Raw genomic sequence first — 12,523 nt, 5'->3', positions numbered from 1 at the left:
TAAAACATTTTTCGTTTTATCTGTAAATAAACTTTACTTCTCTTAATACAAAGATGCTCTTCTTGTGTATTTTTTTTAAAAAAATCTTATCATAAATGTTTAATATATAGGACATGATTCAATCAAATATTATGAATTGGACATCAACCTTTCAATTCCTTAAAAGAGGATATTTTTACTATATAGAATAGGATTAAAACTAGTTTAGAAGGGAGCATCTCCATATCTTCTACCACAATCTACCTACTCCTCGACCTTCCTCTATACCCTATTGTTGACAAACTCCTCCTCCCTGACCACCTATGTAAATTTAGCCACCTTGCTACTATCTTCACCATGCGACAACTTGCCTCAAAAAGGTCATATAGATATAGATAGAAGTGGAACAGTTTGATTTAGATTTGAATGGCCTAATTAAATTATATAGTATTTAACGCTCTTATCTTTTCTAGATGTAATTTAGTTATTTCCAACATGAGTAAGGCAGATGACGATCAATGTTTTTTTTAAGTATTACTATCAAAGGAACAAGCCAAATTATGTGCATGCGAAATCTTAGTAATGCAACTTACTTTTAGTCGTTATGTGGTTTAATTTAACCGCCACAAAAACATTAAACGGTTCATACATGCTACTTGTACGATACATTAATTATAAATATATGAAACTCATGTATTTCCTCACGTAGAAATCAAGTATACGTAAAGCATCTGGTAAGATGTTAAACCATATGTGTACGGAACCAACATATTCTAAATAAAGATTATTTAATAAATAACGGTCCAAGTTAATCCACCTCCAATGAAAAACCGACAAGCTAAATTATATGTGAACAAGTAAATAATTAAGTAAATCCACGTGTCAGTCAATGTCTCAATTTTTTTTTGAAATAGTAACTAATGTAGACGCTTATATATGTAGACACACTCACTTTTATTAAAGCATGCAAATCCTACCCCTATAAGCACCTTCGACCGAGTGAGTTGTCGTATCTTGAAATCAACAAAATCACTACAGGCATCTCCCTCTTGAGGGTACGTACATCGTTTACTATTGAAAGAATTCCATAATTTAATAAGCAAAGAAATACTCCTCCCGTCCCAAAATATAACAACTTCTGGGTAGATGGGACATATTCTAGTACTATGAATCTGGATAGGGGTTATGTCCAAATTCATAATACTATGGTACGTCCCATCCACCCTAAAATTGTTATATTTTGGGATGGAGGGAGTTTTTTTTTTGCAAAACAAGAAAATACAAATATAAATATATGTAACCCTCTATCCACCGTAAAACACAACACCACCAAACAATTTTTGAATCAAGAAAGAACTGAAATTATATGTCCATATACATGGAGTAGGAAATAATCACATCAGTTTCTCCACGTTCTCAGGGCTCGATCGTACCAGACGCGACGCCGACGGCTAACCTTCGGTTTGCCGGTGGCTGCTTAGCTGTGGACTGTGGCAGCTACTAATCCAGGACAGCTAGCTAATTGGCCATTTGGCCTTCATTTTTGTGCCTTTGTGCGTTATTACGGTCTGGACGTTACAGGCGAATTGAAACGGCAGAGCAGTGGAAGCTAGCTTGCTATAGATGTACTGTACAATGTATAGCAACGGGTTGCATGCATCGGCCAGGCGAGCAGTTCGCCGGGAAAAGGGGAGAGGTGTTAACGTTTTAGTTGATGAGATGCCAAATCATGGTTTTACGATAATGGAAGTGAAGTGGTGTGGGTAAAAAAGAGTGTGAAATTCTATTGTTGATTGTCTCTTAAATTGTGTGTTGCGCCACTAACTGTCTGTCGAGATTCATTATAAAAGAAAATTTTCACTCTATCTAAACCTAGTAAAACTCGTTTTTCTATCTGTAATCACGTGTAAGTTGGTCCTCCGCTGACTCCGTGGTTGTTTTGAACTACTCGTGTGTTGTTCACTTGCCATATGTGGTCTTGATTTGGGACATATATATGCAAATATTTGATATAGAGCACATCATTCAGTCAAATTTCATGAAAAGTGGTGGTATCTTAAACTTTTTTTTAAGAGACCAACCTTTCGATTCCTTAAAAGATGATACTTTCACTATATAGAATATGATTGAAACAAGTTTAGAGTTTAGAAGGGATCATCTCCATGTCGTCCACCGCAATGATCTACCTCCTCCTCGACCTTTCTCTATATACCCCTCACTCGACCTCCCTAGCAGCCTATGTTAATTTAGCCACCTTGCTACTATTTCACCATGATAAAATTTATACAAAGAGGTCATGTAGATAGAAGTGGAACAGTTTGATTTAGAATTTGAACAATCCAATTCAATTGCATAGCATTATAATCCCTACTCTTTCTTAGATGTGGTTTAATTATTTTCATCATGGGTAAGGCAGATGATTTTTTTTTATGTATCACCATTAAAGGAACAAGTCAAATTGTGTGCATGCAAATCTTAGTTGTGCAACTTACTTTAGTCGTTACGTGGTTTAATTTAACCGCTTCAAAAACAATAAACATTTATAACCTGTAACTTGTACGATACATTTATAAAACTCATGCATTTCCTCACGTGAAGTCAAGCATGCAAAAAAAGCTAACATCTCCTAAGACGTGAAACTGTAGCGTATGGCTTGTACGGAACCGACATTTATAAAAGATTATTTATAAATAATGGTTTGAGTTCATCTACCTCCAGTAAAAATGACAAGGTAAGTTATTTGTGGACAAGTAAATAATTATTAAATCCATATGTCAGTCAATGTCCCACATTTGATCACGAGGAATTAATGTTCCACTTTTTTTAAAAAAAAACATAGTACAAATGCATATACTCATATACGAAAGCATACTCACCCCTTATGAATATATACAGACCTTATACTCCTATAACCACATCTTAGAGAAAAGGTCAACATGTATTAGGATTAACGAAATTCCTACACGTCTCGCTATCAATGGTACGTCGCCTTCCACCGAAAGAGTTATAGAATTTAGTAAGCAAAAGATTTTCTTTTTCAAAACAAAAGAGCAAATATATAAAAAAAATGTAATCACATCTATCCACCGTAAAACATAGCCGCAGTAAACAATTTTGAATCAAGTAAGAACTGAAATTGTATGTGCATAATAGGAAAATAATACATCGGTGATCGGTTTCTCTACATTCTCAGGGCTCTCCGCGAGACCGCGACGCCGACGTACGGTTAACCTTCGGTTCGCCGGTGGCTGCTTTTAGCTAGCTTAGCTGTTAGTGTCAGCTGTGGTTGATAGCCAGGCCAGCCAGCTGCTTGGATGCTGGATATATAGGTTAACTGTACCCTCCATTTTGTGTCTTTGTGCGTTAATTATTACGATCTCTACGTACGTAACGGTCGGGCCAATTGAACTTGCTATAGATGTATATATGTACAATGTAGCAACGCATCGCATGCAGAAAAAAAGGGAGAGGTTATTAACTTTTCAATTGAGATGCCAAATTAAGGTTTGATGGAAGTGGTGTGGACAAAAAGAGAGTGAAATTCTACGGCTAATTGTCTCTTAACTAGGGTTGTAACTTTATCGGCGATAACTGCTTGGTTATTGCGATGAGCAATGTTATTGACGGGTAGCGATAATACAAGTTGAGCTATATATATATAATTAAATAGAATAAATAAATTTTGATAAAAAGAATCTTTGAAAACTGTTACATATATCGTATAATTCTTTTTTCTCTATGCCTAACCTAGTAAAACCCGCTATCATCTCTGATAATCACGTAAAACTTGGCCCTTTATTGATTTCACAGTTTATCTTGACTCATGTGTCTTTCACTTATCCCACGTGGGTTTGACTTGTCTATATCAAACTACTCTATCTTATGTCATAAATATTTAGAATTTATGATAAAATTTGGTTAAATATTAGAAATTAGTAACATCTTAAAAGATATCTAGCCTAAAACACGATTCATTTAGCATAGGAGATCAATAGGACACATTTAAATACAAAAATCATATTTCCGGGTTTTAATCAGGAGGCATATATATATATATATATATATATATATATATATATATATATATATATATATATATATATATATATATATGATGTTATAGTGTGTTATTTGTGGTTTAAAAGTAAATGTTGAAAAAAAAAGTAAAGTACGATGGAACAAAACCCAAAAATAAATTTAAAAATTTAAATTTTGGCTACGTACAATAAGCTATAAGAGTAAATGGTGGAACTAGTTCGAAACACAGTTCATCAATTTCTTCCGATGTCAAATACTGTCAAGCTAGGACTTTAACATTACTAGAAAAGCGCATGCGCATGGCAAAAGCCACGTATGGTTTAGTGAGCCTAGGCGTGGGCCCGGTGGGGTAACAATCGGATAGAAGATCTTTTGGGTTTTGAACAAATTTCTATTTTGTTAGGGTTTTAATAAATTCATATATGCATCAATGTATGTGTATAAGATGTTTTAGGTTTTGAATAAATTTATGTTTCATACTATAATACGTTTTGGGTTTTGAAAAAAAAATATACATGGATCAACGTATGTGTTTCATATATGTGTTTAAATTCATATGGATATTAGGGAATCTAGATGAGGGATTGAAGGGCTTAATAAATATCTTATAATGCGGAACGAGGAAAGTGATAATTAATCGGAGCTGTGCGTACAAAGTAGGGAGTACGGACCACTGAATGTGAAAGTTCATGCATCGATCAGCATGCAACGGGTGTTTGCATATAGAACATCCTACATGTATGCGTAATATCTCATTTCATCCATGTAAAGTTTGGTCTCTCTAAGGGCTTGTTTAGTTGGGGAAAAAAATTGGGTTTGATTGTCACATCGAATATACGGACACACATTTGAAGTATTAAACGTAGTCTAATAATTAAACAAATTATAGATTCCGTCAGGAAACCGCGAGACGAATTTATTAAGCCTAATTAATCCATCATTAGCAAATGTTTACTGTAGCACCACATTGTCAAATCATGGTGCAATTAGGATTAAAAGATTTGTCTCGCAATTTACATGCAAACTGTGTAATTGAGTTTTTTTTTCACATTTAATACTCCACACATATTTCTAAACATTCGATGTGATGGGTGAAAAGTTTTTGTTTTAGAAACTAAACAAGGCCTAAATCACCCAACATGTTCTTGTGCCATCGCACGGCCTGCTGAGCCATGGTCCATGGGCCTAATTGCTCGATCGATATATTCACGAAGAAACTTCTGGACACCCGGTGGCCCGTGCACTCACGCACGCAAGAGCGTTCCTAGATCGCTGCACGCGCACGCACAAGATCGTTTCGTCGAGCCTCTTCCGCGAAGTCGGTGTTGCCACGTGGCTCTATTCTCCTTTCCATTTTTTTTCATTGAATTCATATTATAAGATGGGGCTCAAATGTCAAGGAGTGTTGCTCCATTTCTCCACCCAAAACCAAAAGCCCTCTCTCTATTCATGTACATTGTATTTTCATCCAGGAGATCATGATGATCAGATGAGATGAGATTCCATGTATCGTCCATACTCTACACAATATCGATATCATATTCAATTCGTAGCTTTTAGCTGCACTAGCAAATACCGTACTCTTTTTTTTTTGGGTTCAATTCTCACACGTGTGGGAATGATCCGGCGACGCGTATGATCTTGGCCTCGTTTTGAGCTGTGGCTCGAATGCTAGCTCGATCATATCACTAGATGCAAGCTAGCTATATATACTCTCATAAATAATGAGTAGCAGCGGCTATGAATTGGCCGAAACAAAAAATGAGTACTCATAAATAATTAATGGTATATTTAGAAGCTTAAGTGGAGATTTATATCATCGTATTAAGAGGAAATTATGGATGATCATATGGTTTACTTTCTTGAGAGATTGAAAATTAGCTTTAATTCACCATCTTTCTCAACTAGCTTGTTGCTAGAAGACCACATTTTCTTTAGAAATGAATTAAATCTGACATCTACATTCAAACCAAAAGACCACATATACTCAGGAAAGGAAGACAATTATAATGTGTCACACTGTGATAACAGTTTTGTTAAGGCTGCTCACTACATACTGACACAATTGTTTAGATCGCACAGGTACTGGTACAGAGAAACATCGAAAAAGTCAGAAGTGAAATTACAAGTCTAAGTGGAAGACAGGAGCGGTTTGAGAAGCAAAACACTACAATTTTCCTCATAAAAATTAATCTGAAGCAAAGCTGCATTCGCAACCCACATTGGCCCATATTAATACATCAGATTGAACCCCCTGTCCTTCTGTTAATTCAAGCTCTGCCATTGCCAATCTGCTTATCAGTTTATTTTGAACAACTTATGTAATCATGTATGTAGTACCTCCAAAAGATACATAAAGCAAGCACTCAACTGTATATCTCTTCAAATTAATGTTTAACTGGACTAGCTAGCCTAGAGGGCCTGCGTTACAATGGAAAAAAATTGAGTTTCTACCTTATAAATCAATTAATAAGCACTCATTTAATCCAAGTAGCACTATAATTTTTATTAAACAAGTAGGTGATTTTAAAATTTGAATAGAGCCAATAATAAAATAGGAGATGACTAGTTAAAAAATGGTGTAATAGTATAGAATGTGAGGTCCAAATTTCAGCGCTAGGGGTGGTATGGGAATGGACACCACCACTGCTAACATGTTAAATAGTATAGGGTACAAATACATGAAAATTGTTATATGTATAGACCATAGAGTTGCATAAAAAAATACTTACACAAACATAATATTGTTACAATATGTATAGATACATAGATTATACATTATTGGGCAAAGTAATATCTAGAAAACTATGAATGTCCTAAAGCAAAAAAAAAAAAAAATCTACTACCAAATGGCAACTATTGAGTGAATGTAACTACTATTTATATCCAATATGTTTGAAATTTCGGTTATTTCGATCCTAAATTTATTTCTAAATTTACTGCTACTTCCACGAAAAAGAAAATAAGAGCATAATTAACGGCTGTCCGATCGTAGGGCATGAGAATGGACGGTCAGGATCTTTCTTGAGGACCCGGTGTCCACAAGCGGCCCAGCCTGTAAAGGACGGCCTGCTCTTCCTTGGTGGATTGTGCTAAAGCCCACCAGGCACCATCCAGGGGCGCAGGTCGCGCACCCCGTGGCCCGTGCATGTCTCTAAGACGCTCTTAGCGCTAAACTTATTAATTGGACAATAGTTGAGTTGAAAGTTTAAAAATGTGGTGTTGAACGTTTTAAATCTAGACTAAAAAGTTTCATAATTCGAGTTAAAAAACTTTCAAATTTTTGGTAGATTTTAAAAACAATTAGGTTGGAAGTTAAAAATTTTAAGTTGAAAGTTTTAGATCTTTAGAAAAAAGTATTCGATTTTTTTAAAATTCAAAATGAAACTTTAAGTTGAAAAATTCTATTACAATAAATTATTCGAATTTGGAAAGTATTTCAAACAGACTAAAAATTGAAATAAAAAAATAAAAATCTATAAAAATAACTTTTGAAACACAAATTTTGGATAACTTCAATTATTCTAAATCACTTAACTGGAAAATACTTTAAAAAATGTTCTTTACCTATTAGGCCAATAAGGCCCAATAGGCCCACGCATGCAAAGCCAAGCTTCATAGCTCGGTAGTGGTGTAGCTAGAATTTAGAAGAGAAAAGGTGATTCACTATGTTTTTTTATCATGTAATCATGTTAGGCAATATATCTACTATTGTTCTTCTCTTCTTCTAACTTTGAGTCAAATCTTAAGTGGTCCATGAGCTACAGTGCCACCTAGCTAGCTCCGTTTATTTAAACCCACATCCGGTGCAGATACGCCAATCAGCCGCCCCACAACCTTTATGCCGATTTAACATGATTTCCGCTAATATAATTTGAAAAGTTACTTATATTGTATATGCATGCATCAATTGTTGATGGTAACAGCAGATGACAAAGATCAACACAACAAAGGATGAAAGGAACTTCATCAGCTTTCATCTAGCAATTTTCTCGACGTCATCTTTCATCTTAGCAATTTCTCCAGGTCAGTCTGCACTGGGAGGATGTGATTCACCATGTATAGAAAATCAGAGCTCCCCTACTCTGCTGCTACGCAGTGAGCCTCTGTGACAAACATCCTGTATAAACGACCTCCAAGCCATAACATCTTGGCTCAAGCATTACACCCCCATTCTCAACATATTACATACAAGAAGCAACTGCACAACAATGGCAATCAGCCAGTCACCAGCCTTGAAACCTGAAGGGAGAAACCCCAGCTCTCATGATGCCTTGACTGGTGGCATGGTTGCTATCTCTACAAGGGTCTTGTGCAGAGCTTGTGGCTTGGAGAAGAATGGGGCATGATCCGAGCCTTTCAACCGAAGAACCTTCTCGGGCGGGTTCATGTCGCACATACCTTGCTGAAGATGAAGTGGAATGGCATTGTCTTCTGTGGTTTCGACGTAGAATCGCCGCACCGATCCGTACTTCTCTTCTGTTAGGACCAGCTTCTCCAGCACAGGAGCAAAGGGGATAGGTCTCATGGACACTGAAGCCAAAGATACATCCTTCAAGAATCAAGAACACAATGATGTACTGTTAGAACCCAATTCTGAAAAAACTAGGATTTCATGATATGATCGGGATGGTTGAACAAGACCTACCTTAGAGGGGCTTTGGTTGAACAACAAATGTTTCAGTAAAGACTTCTCTATATTGATAGCGGTGGGAGGCTGCTCCTTGCCATTGGAATATACAAATTCCTGCGCCCTTTGGAGTGTACCATTTGTATCCATCTGTGTTGTATGGGTAGAATGAACAGGCATTAGTGTATTGTCATTCAAATAAATTTTAATGCAGAAGACTTTGGCTCTATTCCTTTTATCTTTAAAATTGTGTTGATGCTGTGATAGAAATGAACCTGTTGTTGAAACATATCAAGAGTACTATGCCCATTTTTCAGCATTGCTGCACAAAGGAAAACAGCCTTCGCAACTTTTGATGGAAACATCTCCATTGCGTAGGATATACAAGCACCGCCAAAATCATGTCCAACCAAAATCACCTGTGTAATAACAAAAGAATCAAAATGCATATTATTACAGGGACTCTGATGTTTATCGAACTATACATTAAAAATCTATTCGAAGAATAATCCTATGCTGCTTTAGAATATCAGCATTAGTGCCAACAAAAATATTTCAAACAATTGCAAGAAAACATGAGGCATATGCACAGAATAGCACAGGAATATTCTGGCAGCCATTAGAAATGATAAACGTCCTATCCATCATCAGATTTGAGAAAGACATTGAAGTATAGTGAGGCAGTAGCCAGCTTCAAATTACTACAATTGGACCTACTTAGTGATGCTAAAGCTCTGAAACATAGCCATGAAACTAATTGCATCAGTGTCAAAACTTCTCTAATGAATTATGATCCCCACAGAGTAAAATGTACCATTACAGGCTAAAGGGTGCTACAGAGACCTGTATGAAACACCCAAGTCCTTAGAATTAGCATGTTCAAACATTGGTAATATAAATTTATGAGCTTCTGGAGACATTAATATTTACCATTATGTGTAAAGTTCAAAGATACAAGAAATGAGCAACCATTTCAGCAGGGCTCTCTCCAGGATTTCACCTAAAATCTAAGTAACTATGACCCCTATTTGCATATTTTATCTAAGCTGTAGTGCAATGTCAGAAACTCAAGACATAAAGAGTATTCAGCATAGACAATAGAAATTGGTTAGGGGTAAAACAGCACTTAGTAATAGCCTACTAAAATACTCCGAAATGGAAGTTCACTTATTTCAATGGTGCAAACTCATCATGAATCAATACATGGAAGAGAGCAAACCTTTTCGTTGTCACCTAGGCTTTTAAGGTAAGATGTAAGCGGCTCAGCATACTGCGTGAGACTGCTAATCTTGTTTGTATCATACGAATGAATCCCGGAACCTGTTAAGTCAATAGCATTGACTCTGAACCCACTATCCTCAAGAAGTGCTATAGTCTTGTACCAACACCAAGCACCAAAACCTCCTCCATGAACAAGAACAATGATGTTGGTTTCAAGATCTTTAGTGTTCAAATCCTGTTTCAGAAGCATTCCTTTGGTTAGTGTGGTAGTGATTACATGCACGTAACAGAGACTGAACATTATGCAACAGGACAAACACAAATTGAAACATCAGTATTGCTCAAGCAGCAACTGAGATTAAAAAGAAAAATATGGAGTTCTGATAACCAAGTTAAAACATACTTAAAAATGAAGTCCATCAATAGTAGAATCATCAAACACAAAAGCTCAAGAGCTGACAAAACTAATTATTATGTGTATGTGCACTTCCAGTTTTCTGAAGTCGAAACTGCGGGATTGATATTTTTCTGGGTCTCACAAGTCACAAGTGCTAGAAAAACAATGAGACCAATGAACAGTCAAACAAGGTGCTAATTCGTCGTACAAGTACTGCCATCATACGCCTTCATCAACTAACTGACCAAGTGACAGGTGACATTGAAAATATCAAACAAAAACTTCCCAGTCAACCGTGCTTTCCTAGCAGGCTGGTATGTTCTTACTAGTCATACTACTAGTTGCTAGTCAAGATTAGCTTAGGGATTTATTTTCTTATTAGTTACTAATGCAGGTATAAAAGTCGCGATAGCTTAGTTTTCCACGCCAGCAGCCATTTCCAGTTATGACAAAGCCAATCCTGGTAACAACAGAACTGAACAACACGAATGTATCAGGACTAAAAACAACTTGAAGTAAAGAAATTCAGGATTCCCCACCATTGCACAGGTTGGGTGTTCTGCTAACCCTTTGTCCAAACTCTACAAAAAATGAATGCACGCGACAAGAAAATTTCCCTGGAAACAATAAAAAACAACCGAATTCAACTGCCCTCTATCCATGAAAGGGCTTCTGAAACAGACCCAGATATGTATTATTATCACCCACACAACTGAAATTTCCTGCTTGCTATTAAATCTTTTACCAAATCAATGTCAGGTCGTTGTCCAACCTGTTCACATGACTAATGATTCATCGGGTCCCAAAGATACTTAAAAGATCTTTCTTGTAGATAGGAAAATTATAATTGCAATTCTCTTTGATCCCACTTCATCCACATGCACATTACGAAGAATTAGGCGATTCTCTGGATGGAACAGCAGGCCATCACCAACCAGGATAGAACTGAAACTCTAGTCAAAGAAAAGGTAGTAACTATCTGAAATCATTTCACATCCTGCTCAAATTGATCCAATGGATCATTCATTTCATTTCACTTCGGCAACCTGGGCCCTCTGACGCATGGGACCTACATCTTTGTGGGCCCCACTTGCCAGCCAGTGTCACACCGCGAAGCACAACTGCTATTACTTGGCAGTTGGTACTCCGAATTGCCAATCGCCATAGAAGCAAGCTGAGCGAGATGGAAGGACGCAGCGGACTCGATTCAGGTAGACGGTAACCAAATCAGAGGAAGAAAAATCGACGAATTAAGCCGTTCAGTACTACTCAGTACAGTGAATCGGGGAGATGAGAAGCGGAGGAGCAATCTGCAACCAAAGGAGTACGCAGAGCCACGAGGAAGACGCGAGATTTCAACCGCGAAGCTCCCGTACGCCCAACGACGAGATTGGGGGAAGAACAGGAGAAGTCAAAAGAGTACGGCGCCGAAAATTCCACGCGGCGGCGCACGCGCGCACGCAACGCCAGTGCGAGCCCGGGGACGCAAGAGAGGAGAAGGGGATAGATACCTTGGCGAGAAGCTGCTGCGGGTGGAGCTCCGGGTCGGCGAGGGAGCGGGGGCGCGTGCTGGAGCTCCTCGGCAGCGGCGGGCCCTGCTGCTGCTGCTGCCGCCTCGCCGCGTACCGCACCGACGCCGACCGCTCGAACGCGCCTCCGCCTCCACCCCCGCCTCCGCCGAACGAGCTCCTCTGCCCCAGCACCAGCGCCGCCGCCGCCGCCAGCGCCTCCTCGTCGATGGCCACCGCCTTGGCGCCTCCGCCGCCGCCGCCGCGGCGCGACGACACGGATGACCGCCGCTTCGCCACCGGCGGCGGCGACGCCGACGGTGCCTGCCCGGAGATGCAGGACATCAGCGACCCCATCTCGCCCTCGCCGGAGACCTCGCCGCCGGCTTCTGCTCGTCGGAGTCCGAGTCGGAGAAGGCGCAAGAGAGAGAGATGGCGCGGCAGAAATGGCAGGAAAAGCATACGAAAATTTATACTTCTGGTGGCTACTACTCTCTTTTGCAAAAAGGACCTCATCTTTTGACGAAATTAGAGTTTCAGTTGCTGGTGGTTAGTGTTGACCGTTGACAAAAAAAAAAGAATTTCTCCCTCCTGCGAAAATGTGGCACGTTGGTTGAGAAGATCATCCGAAAGCACCATAAAAAAAACACAAGAAATTTTTTAATTTATTTAGGGATGGACGAAGCTTCACACGATTTTTTCAGCTTGAAAAAGAAAAATCACATGAGCTCTAGTTTAAATATATAATAA

At 38.4% G+C, this 12,523-nt stretch overlaps 1 protein-coding gene across 1 annotated transcript; it reads right to left on the bottom strand.

The window, feature by feature from the left end:
* Positions 1 to 7,972: 7,972 nt before the first annotated feature.
* LOC4343839 (putative methylesterase 11, chloroplastic) lies at positions 7,973 to 12,215 on the bottom strand. The gene is made up of 5 exons (XM_015789531.3): positions 11,777 to 12,215; positions 9,867 to 10,103; positions 8,923 to 9,066; positions 8,666 to 8,797; positions 7,973 to 8,569 (listed from the first exon to the last, which is right to left on the bottom strand). Exons 1-5 carry the CDS (start codon positions 12,128 to 12,130, stop codon positions 8,282 to 8,284), a joined length of 1,155 nt encoding a protein of 384 aa, XP_015645017.1. The 5' UTR covers positions 12,131 to 12,215; the 3' UTR covers positions 7,973 to 8,281.
* Positions 12,216 to 12,523: the final 308 nt, after the last annotated feature.

The sequence above is a fragment of the Oryza sativa genome, chromosome 7 (assembly GCF_034140825.1).
Source record: "Oryza sativa Japonica Group chromosome 7, ASM3414082v1".
In the NCBI taxonomy this organism is placed as follows: Eukaryota; Viridiplantae; Streptophyta; class Magnoliopsida; order Poales; family Poaceae; genus Oryza; species Oryza sativa.
The sequence above is the reverse complement of the archived record's forward strand: the minus strand, read 5'-3'. Positions and strand labels throughout refer to the sequence as shown.

Bases quoted from the DNA above. Each gene is read 5' to 3' on its own strand.
- LOC4343839 (XM_015789531.3), bottom strand. From the start codon at position 12,130: ATGGGGTCGCTGATGTCCTGCATCTCCGGGCAGGCACCGTCGGCGTCG. The intron at 9,067-9,866 runs GTTTGCTCTCTT...GTTATTACACAG, and splicing joins GCCTAGGTGACAACGAAAAG to GTGATTTTGGTTGGACATGA. The intron at 8,798-8,922 runs GTTCATTTCTAT...CATACAACACAG, and splicing joins TTGATATGTTTCAACAACAG to ATGGATACAAATGGTACACT.